General features: G+C 42.8%; 1 protein-coding gene across 1 annotated transcript in view; it reads left to right on the top strand.

The window, feature by feature from the left end:
• The window catches only part of MEGF8 (multiple EGF like domains 8), a 66,247-nt gene that overhangs the window by 46,562 nt on the left and 5,739 nt on the right, over nucleotides 1-13,946 (top strand). The window contains exons 40-41 of the mRNA XM_063437189.1: nucleotides 9,397-9,567; nucleotides 11,976-12,106. Of these exons, the coding sequence (XP_063293259.1) occupies nucleotides 9,397-9,567; nucleotides 11,976-12,106 (302 nt within the window). The remainder of the gene's footprint in view (nucleotides 1-9,396; nucleotides 9,568-11,975; nucleotides 12,107-13,946) is intronic.

Genomic DNA, 13,946 nt, shown 5'->3' on the forward strand with positions numbered 1-13,946 from the left:
TGCCTATCTCTAGGGGTCCCCTTTTCTTCCTATGATTCACATCATACACTTTAACACCTAAAGTCTCACCTGTTTCAATAGGTAACAAGAAGAAGGATGGTTTGAGCATACCCAACACACATGCCCCTTCCCAGTCCTGTGGCAGCTCCGAATAGGCTTTCTTACCACAGATCCAGTACAAATTTGCTGGGGCTCTCCAGGTAGATGTGATAGATAGATCAAACCACACATCCTTTAAATTGGCGTATCTAGCAAACGGGTTAGATGGTTCTGAGACATTTGAAGCCGACCACCAAGTTGTATTTTTAGTATCATCATCATAAGCTTTTTTCCCTAGACAAGTTAATTCTCCTACAGAAGTATTATACATTATTCCTTTCCTTGCTATGCAAACATAACCTATGATGGAGGTCTTTAATCTCCACTCAGATTTACCTCTAACACTCAAATGATAATCGGCTTGTGTAGATATTAGTTGGTCAACTGCCTCAGAACCGGACATTACCTCCTTTGCTTCCCAAGGCCATTGGTCTCCCATGTTAGTACCTCCACACACATAGCAGTTGGTAACATTAAGACTACCGGCAATACTTTCAGCTAGGTCAATGAACAGGTTCTTAGCATTATGGGGGATCTTATTATCTATACTCATCTCTTCATAAAAGGAATGGTATACTTGATGAGTCTGGGAGGATACCGTATCAGTCTCTATCCCTATAAACAATAATGTCCCAGGATCTAAACCCGTCCCGTATATCTGAAACCCAAATAAATTTCCATATTTGTCTAAGAACTTGTCGGGGTTATTTATAAGTATATGGACTGGGTTGCATTCCATAGACTTACAATAAGGGCTAGTCGGCAACTTAGTCACTATCATGTCTTTATCTACTGTCTGTCCCCAAGTCGCCCACCCCACACAAGACCAATATGGGCAAAAGTTATAGTCTTTATTTGGGCATCTAGGACTCACATATTTATTTTTACTACTGGGACAAATATATTTATCGTTAGATCCATACGTCCTCTCCCATCTAAGATCCCCACATACATTCCACGGCTTTCTACCACTTGATATCGCCTTACATGCATCAAATAGCAGAACACCCGAAGAATATACGGATTCTAACACCGTCTTATTAATTAGGGTCCCCTGAGGATCTCCATTCCTGAGAGTCAACCAAATTGTACGAGGTTGATACTCTGGACTGAAGCACTTAGGTTCTCCTACTCCTAAATGGCACACACTATAGTCTATATTTAGGTATCTACATCTTGATACCTCTCCTTTACATTCGTATTGTGAATGCCAAATTAGGGTTTGGGAAATATGATTACCTGTTCTCGTAGTCTTAATGCATACCTCACAGCTAGGAGTGTCGGTACCTCTACCTTCCTGAATATAAAAACACACATAAATATACACAATCAAAAGCACATCTTTCGCCGTCATCCTCAGTCTTCGTCCGTGCGAAGGCGCCTCAGCTTCCAGGATGTGAGGGCTGCAGGGAATGGAGTTCTGCTCGTCTTCACAGGTGTCCCTTCGGGACTTTCCTGGCTTATACACTATGTGCTGGTAAGCGGACAGGCTTTATTATGGCCTTTTCACTCACACCTGTAACAATAAAATTTATAATCCACAATAATTCCTCGTTACTCCGACTGAGTAGTGCGTTTCAACCGGATCTTGCAGGGATTCTCTGGGTCTGCTGTAACTTGCCAAGAATCAACTGCTGCTGGTTTAACCCTGGAGTGATGTATCCACGGAGTCACTTCGGCCACTTTAATCGCTGTAGGGGTAGACAAAAGAACAACATAAGGACCTCTCCACTTGGGCCCTAACGGTACATTATTCCACTCTTTAATCCACACTTGATCTCCTGGATGATAACTATGAACAGGGGGATAAATATTCACAGGTAATCTATCTTGTACCCATTTCTGTACCTCCTCCATAGTCTTACCCAACTCTACAACCTGCTGCCGGGTAATTCCTTCTCCCAACTGACTCAAATCCCCCCTTAAGTTACCAAGTACGGGAGGTGGTCGCCCATACATAATTTCAAAAGGAGAGAGGCCCATCCTTCTGGTAGGGGTACTGCGGATTCGCAATAGAGCTATGGGTAAGAGAACGTTCCACTTAAGTTGGGTTTCCTGACACATTTTAGCCAACTGGTTCTTAATAGTTCTATTCATTCTCTCTACCTTACCAGAACTCTGGGGTCTATATGCGGTATGAAGCCTCCACTTTATACCAAGCATATGAGTCAGTTGTTGTAGGCACTGATGAACAAAAGCTGGACCATTGTCCGATCCTATAGAACAGGGTAGTCCATATCGGGGTATTATTTCTCGTAGCAGGAATCTCACAACTTCTCCTGCTTTCTCTGTACGAGTAGGACATGCTTCTACCCAGCCTGAATAGGTGCACACAATTACCAGCAGGTAACGATGTCCACCCGATTTAGGCATCACTGTAAAGTCTATTTGTAGATCGGACATGGGGAGTCCCCCCATAAACTGGACTCCTGGTGGCTTTACTGGTCCTTGTCTTGCATTATTTTTAGCACACGTTACACATCTACGTACAATGGCCTGAGTCAAGTTGGACAATCTTGGTATGTAGAAATGTTTCCTGAGAGATTCTTCTGTACTGTCTCTCCCAGAATGTGTCCCGTTATGATAGTTCTGGACAATTTCTACTGCTAGTGATGCTGGTATAACTATTCTTCCATCTTCTAGCTGATACCACTTGTTCTCCAAATACTTTCCCGGTTCAGTCTTTAACCACTCCTCTTCTTGAGTTGTATAAACTGGAGTCCATTGAGACAGTGGGGTTGGTATTAGAGCAGCTATATGCCCCACATACTCCTGTCTTCCTGATTCAGCAGCACGCTTAGCTGCACTATCTGCCATCCGATTTCCTTTGGTTACATCACCATCTCCTCTCAGATGCGCTCGACAATGTATAATACCGACTTCTTTCGGCTCCCACACTGCTTCCAATAGTTGTAGGATTTCAGCTGCGTACTTGATTTCTTTGCCTTCTGAATTCAGTAGTCCTCTTTCTTTATACAAAGCTCCGTGGGCATGAGTGGTTAAAAACGCATACTTAGAGTCCGTATAGATATTTACTCTTAAACCTTCAGCCAATTGTAACGCTCGTGTCAGTGCTATCAATTCTGCCTTTTGTGCTGATGTTCCTTTCGCCAGTGGCCGAGCTTCTATCACCTTGTCTATTGTTGTTACTGCATATCCTGCATAGCGGATCCCTTCTTTCACATAACTACTGCCGTCGGTGTAATATTGAACATCGGGGTTCTGGATGGGAAAATCACGAAGATCTGGTCTACTTGAGAATACTTCATCCATTACTTCCAAACAATCATGTTGACTTTCAGTAGGTTGCGGCAAAAGGGTAGCTGGATTTAAGGTGTTTACAGTCTCTAAATGCACTCTTGGGTTTTCACACAACATTGCTTGATACTTGGTCATACGGCTATTACTAAACCAATGATTTCCTTTGTAATCCAACAACGTCTGTACTGCATGTGGGACTCGTACATAAAGTTCTTGACCCAGAGTGAGTTTATCGGCTTCAGCTACTAGCAGGGCGGCTGCAGCTACGGCTCTTAGACAAGGTGGAAGTCCGCTGGCCACTGCATCCAGTTGCTTAGACATGTAGGCAACAGGTCTTTGCCATGATCCCAAGTACTGTGTCAATACTCCCACAGCCATTCTTCTTTGCTCATGTACGTACAGGTAGAATGGTCGTGTGTGATCAGGTAGACCTAATGCTGGGGCACTCATCAAAGCCTTCTTCACATCTTCAAATGCCGTTTGCTGTTCTTGAGTCCATAAGAAGGGGTCGTGCTCTGTACCTTTGATAGCTGCGTACAGAGGTTTTGCCAGTATCGCATAGCTGGGAATCCATATCCTACAGAAGCCTGCTGCCCCCAAGAATTCTCGCACTTGTCTTCTATTCTTGGGTATTGGTATTTGGCAGACAGCTTCTTTTCTCTCTGGCCCCATAATTCTTTGACCTTCAGAGATATGGAATCCCAGATACTTGACAGTTGACAAACACAACTGAGCCTTCTTTCTAGACACCTTGTATCCTGCCTTCCAGAGAATGTGTAGTAGATCGTGCGTTGCTTGCTGACATTTTTCTTTTGTAACTGCTGCTATCAACAAGTCATCTACATACTGTAACAATACACACTCTCCTGGGATAGACTCGAAATCCAGTAGATCTTGACTTAGAGCTGAACCAAATAGGGTAGGTGAATTTTTAAACCCTTGGGGGGCAGTCTTGTCCAAGTCATCTGGCGTTTTGAGCCCGTTACAGCGTTCTCCCATTGGAAAGCGAAAATACATTGACTTTCTGCGGCAATTCGGAGGCAAAAGAAGGCATCTTTGAGATCTAAGACTGTGAAGTAAGTAGCCCCGCCCGGAATTAAAGCAAGCAGGTTATATGGATTGGGTACGACTGGATGTATACTAACAACCGCATCATTGACTGCTCTTAAGTCCTGCACAGGTCGATACTCATCTGTACCGGGCTTTTGAACAGGCAGCAATGGGGTGTTCCAGGGGGAAGTACAGAATTTTAGGATACCATACCGTATGAACTTATCCAGATAAGATTGAATGTTCTTCTTAGCCTTCTGCGGGATGTGGTATTGTCGTAGGCTTACTGGATAAACCCCAAGTTTTAGTTCAATTTTTATAGGTGGAATATTGCGGGCCAGTCCTGGTGGGTTGTTCTCTGCCCAAACTCCTGGTATGTTGAATAATGTCTCATCACTCCTAGGGTTTTGGCTAGTCAACACTGTATAAAGTCGCCACTCTTCTTCCTTTGGTACGGATAAAGTCATAATACCTGAAGGTCCATTAAACTTTAGAGATGTTGTTCCATTTGGTAGGAACGTAATCTGCGCTTGTAATTTTGATAGCATATCACGTCCCAGCAATTGGACTGGACATTCAGGCATATAAAGGAATTGGTGTTTTACTATGTGGCCTCCCAATGTACAGAGTCGACTTTTAAGAACCGGTTTTTCAGCACTTCTTCCAGTTGCTCCTATCACAGTAATAGTCCTTCCAGATGGAGGAGCAACTAGATTAGTCACCACTGAATGTTCAGCACCAGTGTCGATCATGAACGCACTCCTTTTTCCCCCTATTGATACATCGACCATAGGCTCCGCTCGACCAAGGGGGATGGAGCCCGGTCGGTATCAATAGTCCTCCATGACCGTGTCAGCCAATCCTACAAAGTCCCTACCTTCTCTATCGCGGGACCTTTGCGCTGCTGGAATATACCTATCTTCCCTAACACTTCCTCTGTTCCCATTACTCCCTCTATACCCATTACTCCCTCCGGGGCCTCCTCTACCTCTCGCTCTGCCTCTAAAGTTTCCGTAACCTGACCTAGGTCTGTCTCTCTCAGACTGTTCTCTTCGCGGACACTCATTTCTCCAATGCCCTTCTTCCCTACAGTAAGCGCACTGATTTCTACTTAGAGGTTCCTCATTCCATCTACTATCGCCTCTATCCGGGCCCCGTCTATCTACGCCTGCGATCGCTACCGCTAGCATATCAGCCTTTTTACGCATCTTGCGCTCTTCCTCTTTCTTACTTTCTGTATCCCTGTTCATATAAACCTTATTTGCTACCTCCATTAGTTGGGTGATGGACATACCTGCAAACCCTTCTAACTTTTGTAGCTTGCGCTTAATATCTCCATAAGCTTGGCTGACAAAGGCGGAGTTCACCATTCGGGAATTGTCTGCGTCTTCCGGATTAAAGGGGGTATACAAGCGGTATGCCTCCAATAATCGGTCATAAAAGACACTGGGCGCTTCATCGCTTTTCTGGATCACCTCAACTGTCTTCGACATGTTAATGGCTTTCTTTCCTCCTGCTTTCATGCCAGCAATTATAGCGTCTCTATAGGCTCTGAGTTGAACCATATCAGCACCATTTACGTTCCAATCGGGATCAGTGTTGGGATAATGTGTTGCGGCCCATGCTGCTGGATTAGCTTGGTTCAAAGCACGGGCTCTATCCTCTAGTGCTTTTATGGCTGCTTGATTTATTCTTGTCCTTTCCTCATTGTTAAATAAAGTCATTAATAACTGCTGGCAATCAGCCCATGTCGGATTATGCGTCTGTACTATTGAGGTGAACAGATCAGTCATGGCTTGTGGTTTCTCAGTATACGAGGAATTATGGGTCTTCCAGTTTAAAAGATCGGTTGTGGTAAATGGGACATATACGAAGACTGGGTCAGCGTGTGCCATTTGACCTGCGGCATCGATATAAGCTGACCCGGGATTCAGACGAAGAGGCATCTGATAGTGCTTTAATTGTTGGGCACCAGTCAACTGTCGGGTTTGGATGGGGCTACGTAGAGGGGCGTCAGTCATGGGTTCCGGTCGGGGAGAGATAGGGTATGGGGATGTGGGAGGTTGGTTTTGGGAAAAGGTTGTAAATAAAACACTTCGAGTCGAGCTAGATGAAGCTTGACCGGAAGTCTGAAGTGGCGCCAAATCAGGATATTCGTTTCTAATGGGGGTGGGTTCTGGTTCCGGAAGGGGAGATTTAGTACGAGGGGGGGTGGATCCTGTACTGGAAGAGGAAGCGGAAGTGGATGAGGGTAATGAGGGGAGGGGTGCAGGACTTCCTGCGTTTGCGTCACTTCCTCTTAACGGAAAGTAAGGGGGCGGCAAAGGGATCTCGGACTCAGGGGGCGTGTCCAAAATGGGCCTAACACCAGTCCTAGTGGACGAACAAGTCCTAGCTACCATGAGGCGACACTGCTCCTCGTGGCATGTCTGGAGCCATTTTGGCGAGTCATTTACGGCCTGTCTCCAACAGTCAATATAAGGAAACTGGCCGTAAAGTTCAGGCCTACCTGATACAGCCACGTGTAAGCGCCGTACCAGAGTTGGATCCAAACTGCCACGTGGCGGCCATGCCGCAACCAAAGTAGGCCACTCCCTAGTGCACAAAGTGACCAAACGTACAGGAGACATCTTAACCCCAAAATCACAAGTTTTGAATCCCTTTTTAAAATTCTTCACCATACAACCTAAGGGATCCGGAATCGTTGACTGCGACGCACCCATACTTAACAATGGAACGTCGTCGACAACGAATACTATACACGCGTACTATTCAACAGTCACACCCGTTTCCTCTGGCAACAGCACCACGTGGTACAGTTACCAAGTGAAACGTATACAATAACAATAAACACTCAGGGAATTCCCGTACACACACAGCTGTTACACCAGTCACTATATAATCAATATTATGCCCTTTGGCGTAACTATACAGTCACCCACGCTATAATTCTCTATATACGAATTACCCGTCTATAACACACCCCAGTAACATCGTCTTTTACAAATAGCGGTTACAGTACGGTTAGCATAGGTCAAAGCACAAGTTAAGGTCACAATACAATTATTAGTGGTTATGGTGTTAAAACATGCAATGGACGACAATGATTAGTACTTATATACAGTGTCAGTAAATATACAGGGTTATGGTACCGTGCACTATAATACAGCAACACACTATTAACACTCTCGCTAGACGGCTGAGCTCGCGCTATCTAACAAGATATACACTTTACTAACAATCTTTAACACATTTACAATTCCCAACTAAACTATTTGGCCAGTACCTTGAATGGACTACCTAAAAACAATCTACATACGTTTTGGTTAGCCACACTGCCCAATCACCACATATATAGCGAGCTAGAGGACCGAATTTACACAGACGCCTCTTAGTCGCACTATCAAAAGTCTAGTGGGTTCCAAATTTACACGCCTTCCCACTTAGCCCAGATAGGATGAGAACTAGCGAACCGAATTTACACAGACGCCGCTTAGTCTCCCGGTCCCTCCGACCTAGCGAACAAAATGTACACCCTAGAACGCTAGTCTAGACAAGACACCGGTGTCCGGCTAGGGCTATTTACACCAGAGCCCCGCCTGACTAACAGAATCAAACGGTCTGACTAAAGAGCGTTCGATCGAGCGGTGCGCCTTCGCTCCTTCCCTCCGACAGAGGGGGCAGATACACAGATTCAAAACCCCTTTGGGCCTACCGCACAATCGGTATACCCCTAGTGGGTCCTGCCGTCTAAAACAGCAGTTGTCTTACCTCCTCGTTCCTGAACCTGAGTTCACACTCATCGACGGGGACACCCCAGCACTTCTCACGTAGAGGCCGATGATCTCCTGGACAACGGCCCAGTGGCGCCGAGACGAAGGGAGGTCCACGCAGAAGTTATGGGGTGCAGCCGTAGAGAACGTGGGCAAAGATAGACCGTCTCACGCCTCTGCCTCTCAGCTACCGTTGAACGATGAGCTTCCCGGCCAATGCACCAAATGATACCGGAGAAACTGACGGAAGCCAAGCACAGAGAGATGGACACAGGTTTCTTCAGGAAGGAAGAGATTCTTTATTGGATCACCGATCGGGACTCAGAGGGACTAGCGTCACCAAAATACAGCAAGTTCTGAGCCCCGGACAATAGTGCAGGCTCCTTATATAGGCACATAACTCCTCCCATATTAAGCTCCACCCGCACATTCTCTTGACCAATCAATACAATATAAGAATTAACTTCCTGCTTGACCGCATGGCCTGTCCAGCACAATGGAGGAGGGGAATACTACATCCTGTATTCTTGCACATGCTCCGTACACTACTGATCGTATCTTGCCTCGTGCAACCAACTGATCGATACGTCAGCATATGCACGTACACATGCCACGTGGTAATCTCGGCCTACTAAATTTATTTTTACCGAGATTCCACCACAATACCATTAAATTAAACTTTAAACATCACTTACATTCCTTGTTGTTAACATTGGTTTTATTTTAAATTTACATTAAAGTTTTAGGAAATTATTTTAAAATCCAGCTCAGGCGACTCACAGCCAGGGCAAATATTGTAAATGAAAAAAAAATAGAAAAACTGCTTAATTTCTTCTCTTCTCTGTATGCTTTCTCAATGCTGACTGCCAGGTACAAAATATAGAGCTTATTACATTGATTTACAGGTAGCTAAGCTGGAGTTGCCCACTTGCAGGATAAAGAGCCGAATATATAATTTTTTTTTTTCCATACCTCACAAATGCATAATGGTTACATTTAGGGATATTACAACATAAAGTTTATAGTTCTGGGAAGTAACAGTTTCCCTTTAATAATGGTGCTCATAGTGACACACAGCGCACAAATAGATATATATGTCCATTGACTAACATGTTGTTGGAGTACAGATTCCATCACTTTGATTGTGGGTAATGGGGCTAATTGTATTTTGGATATCTTCCAGTAAACCACCTGGCCACATTGTCTTTTTCAGGGAGACCATTGTGAGAAGTGCAAGCCTCTCTTTGTGGGCTCTGCTGTCAATGGGGGAACATGTCGCCCCTGCTTGGATTTCTGCCGTGGAAATAGCGAGGTTTGCATGACTCGGGAAGAACACCAGAAGGCATTGAGCGAGCCGGAGAAATATCCCATTGATCCAAAGCTGGTACGTAGCGAATATATATGAACTGTTATTTACTCAAGACATGGGCCTAGCAATTAGTTATTGCTAAATTGTAGCTCGTTTGACCCAATTGGAATATTATAATTCTCTTTTGTACAAAATTGTGTAAGAATATAAAATTGTAAAATTCTGATGCTTAGACATGCCAGTTGGAGAAAGTTGCAAATAGTCCTGCAAATGTGTTTGAATGTGTATAGACCATCAGTGTGTGAATATTGGGGTCAATGTGTATAGGGTTGCTGTGTGTGAATATTGGATGTGCTTGTGTAGAGTGACAGCGTGTATGAATTTGACAGTGTATTTTGTAGCTTTGGCAGCATGTTTAAATGCAATGTGTGTTCATACAATTTATTAGTAGTATATTGGGAGTTTTAAGTATATGCATGCATTCATCTTCCACACCTCCATTCTCTCTGCCCCTCCCTCCCATTTTTCCATACTCATACTCTTCTTTTCGTACTCCAGTGCCATAAATGATCAATTAAAAATATAAACTAAATAATATAATTACATTATCAGCACAATGAAGTAAACATTGTGCAAAAAAAGTACAATATGCCATTATACAGGATGAATAGTAAAAAGGAAAAGAAGAGCGTAGAAGACAAAGATGAAATTTGGGAAAGAAAAGAGTATCTCTGCCCCACTCCCCAACCATTACAATCTTAAAGGAAAGTGTGAAGACCCCGCCCCTTTTTTTGTCTCTCTCCCTATCCCCCTTTAGTATTTTATACACCCCCCTTACTTACTCTTCTCTTATCTTTCCAATGTCATCAATGTAGTTCTTGGGTTGTTTTTATATATTTTTCTCATCTATGCGTTGCATGCGTTCATGCGTTTGTAGACACAGATCTAATTTGAACACGTAATTATAAACATGTAACGATCCATTCACTAGATCTGAGAATTACAATTGGTTTCATAACAGACCACCACTAGGGGGCAGTGTTTACTAAAAGAAGATTTATTTTGGGGAAACTGGCACACATATATATATGCATGTATGTGTATCTACATATATTATGTATATATGCATGCATACGTATGTATTTAGATATACAATATAATGTATTTGCTTTTGACATGCTTGTAAAATGCTTCTGACAGATTGTCATTTTGTATTGTAAAGTTGAGTAGCTATCCAAGTAATTGTGATATATTTTCAGGAAATACATACTAAAGGTATTTGATTGATAGATCAACAAGTCACTTAAGATAACATAATGTAATTCGCATTTTGTGATACAAATGTGTTAAAATCCACTTAACAGTTTGACATATTTACACAGACCTATATCATAAATGACATAAACAGAGAAATGCCTGTGATGCATGCTTCTCTTTCAATGAGCCCTACATTTTAAAGAAAGACAATTATGAGATCTGCCAAAAGGATTTGGAGTGATGTGCCAAAGCTGTATGCTGGTTGTTGGTTTAACTATTAAAATACACCTACAATTCAAATCTAAACAGAAGGTGGCAGCCCCAAGCATAGCAATATATATATATATATATATATATATATATATATATATATATATATATATAATATAGAATGTTTACATGCATATTTCAATGTATCTAAATGAGCTATTCTTAATTATATTTCATGTCAGGATAAGTGACTTCCTGCAATCTGTTCTCCTGAAGTCCTCGTCATTCAACATACATAAAAATTGACAGGTCTCAATAGAATAACATATGTGGAGAAATCCATCAATATTTTATGAAGGTGTATCCGGGAATATGATGAATGGCAGATGTAGCAGTATCTTGGGTTTAGGGTGTTTTAACCAAGCTATTTGCAATTTAAGGTATCGGGAGACTCTAACACATAGCCTGCAAACGATTCTTGTTTTCAAGCAATTCCTTTAGTCACTCATCATCGGAGACATTGTGGCAACCTTTCTTTTTATTACAGCTTGTTTGTCAAAATATCATTGTCATCTGTAAATACAAGCTTTATTTGGAACAATGCGGTATTTTCCCTTCCTGTGCTACGTGCTCTAAGTTATGTCCTCTGAGGTTTTGTCACCGCACTTTAAATACAAATTAGTCACATATCGAGTGTGCACTGTTTATATGTATGTATGTCCACATTGGGCTTAAAATTTGAAGTCTTATGCAACTAGCCATGTCTTAAAAGTTACTGACTGTTGCATGTTCTAGTATACTCACCAGGGGTGAATTTCTACTCACCAAGGCACATTTTTCACTCACTGAAGGCTGGTGAACCCTAATATACATATATGAACACACACCTATTTTTTTCTTCCTTTCTTCCTTTCTTGTTAATATGATTTATTCAATGTATTTGTTAAACATTATTGTTCAGGCCATGATTTGGTTTGTAGACCCGCCTGTCTTTAAATCGTCCCTTTTGTTTGTAGATCCCAGGATGGGTGAATCAGGGCCCCTCGGAGGATACAGCATTGTGTGTGCACTGCCAGAATAACAGCCGTGGCGATAAATGTGAAGAGTGCTTACCTGGGTACTTCCTTCTGGATAAACGCTGCACAAAGTGAGTGTCCTTCTTCACTTCATATACATAAACCCTTTCTTGCACATTTACCCTAAAAGAAAACACATGATTTAATATTCATTTATCACTGCACTCCAGAAGGAATAAAGATTTATACGATTTTTTTAATACTGTAAATGTTTATAACCTTACTATAAATCTTGTCAGTTCCCTTTTTTCTGACATGCCTTTGAGCTAGAGGGGTTTCTTTAGCGCCCCATCTCTCCCCCTCCTCTTGCCTGCCTCTCATCCACCCACTAAAATAGTTTCATGTGAACTAGTATTAGTTATGCATGAGAAACTATGTGCACGCTCATGACTTGCAAACAAAGAATGAGTCAGGGAATCAATAATGGCAAACTGATCCTCTATTTACAGAAAAGAAAGGGCAGTCGTCGTGTGTGTGTTATATGTATATACCAAAGCAGCACCCCGCCAATTGAAGAATTATATTAGTCTCATTCTGCACTCCCAACCACTTTTTGTTAAATTACACACACACGCTCAAATTCAAACATATGTACATTTATATTTGTATACACCCACAGACACAAACCGATTCCTACAAAGACAAACAATCTTTTTAATTTTCCTTTTTTTTTTATATGAGTAACACTCTGCCTTCTGCCTTCTTTTTCTTACCTTGTTGGAGCTGGAGTGGAACCTTGTCCCGTAGGACCAGTAGGAACCTGCTGGAATATCTCTTCAGTGACTGCCCAGCTCACTTCTGGTCTGTACAGATGTTGGAACTGGGGTGAACGTCACATGCCGCCTCCAGCATCAGTACAGGGTGTGCAAGGGAGCTTGGTAATCAGTTCAGATAGATCATATCAGCTCCCTGCAACTGCAGCAGCAACCTCTCTAGTAATGTGCTGGTCAGCAGTCTCCTTTTCTGGCGTGAGGGTGGTGCTATATGCTGCCAACTGCCGCCAAGAAGTATGCTTCTGGCTGGAACAGTAGTTTTCCTGTGGACTTGGTCAGGCAAGAGTAACGGACTGCTCTATTAATCCTCACAGCCCTTTTCCTCAGAGAATAACATTGCCATATTGGGCACAGTACAGAGTATATATGGTACATACTCTGACACTTACGCCAGAATGACACAAGACACAATACAGTGTATATAGTACAACAGATGGCATAGTACAGGGCTACTCTGACACCTCAGGGACAGGCTGTATATATGGTGATCCAAGGCACAGTACAGGGTATTTACACCATATAGAGCATTACTCATCCTAAGCCAGCCATAAGCTATAGGGTGACACATGGCACAGTTTACAGAGTTTACACAGTATGCAGGGTTGCGCTGGCACTTATTCCAGAGTAGACTGTCTATAGAGTGACACAAAGCACTTTGCAGGGTATATAAACTATGTAGGGTATAGTATAGAGGGTTACTTATCCCAGACTAGGATTTATAGGGTGCACATTGCAAAGTGCAGAGCATTCTTAGTGTACAGGGTTATTCTGTCATACCAGAGTGCTTCCTTATAAGTGCCAGGGACACCATTGTTCTGTGGATTCCCCATCTCCTGACATCCTGCTCTGCTCATAGGACTCCCCCAAAAATACAAAGAGGACAGCAGGGAAACTTGCACACACATGATGCTTTCAACACACACAGAGAAGGATGATGGCATTCTTTAGTGCACAAGGAAAGGAATGTTTAAGGTGTGGTGAGGTTGATTATACAGTGGTGGAAAAAAAGGTTCAGTATAAAATCTAGCTGGGGATGTCAAAAGGAATTGGTGGTGGGTAGAAAGGGTTGAACAATGAGGAGCTTGTAAATGTGATGGGAGACAGCGTAAAGAATTAAAACCACGCAAGTGGGTAGCAG

The sequence above is a fragment of the Pelobates fuscus genome, chromosome 11 (assembly GCF_036172605.1).
Source record: "Pelobates fuscus isolate aPelFus1 chromosome 11, aPelFus1.pri, whole genome shotgun sequence".
NCBI classification, from domain to species: Eukaryota; Metazoa; Chordata; class Amphibia; order Anura; family Pelobatidae; genus Pelobates; species Pelobates fuscus.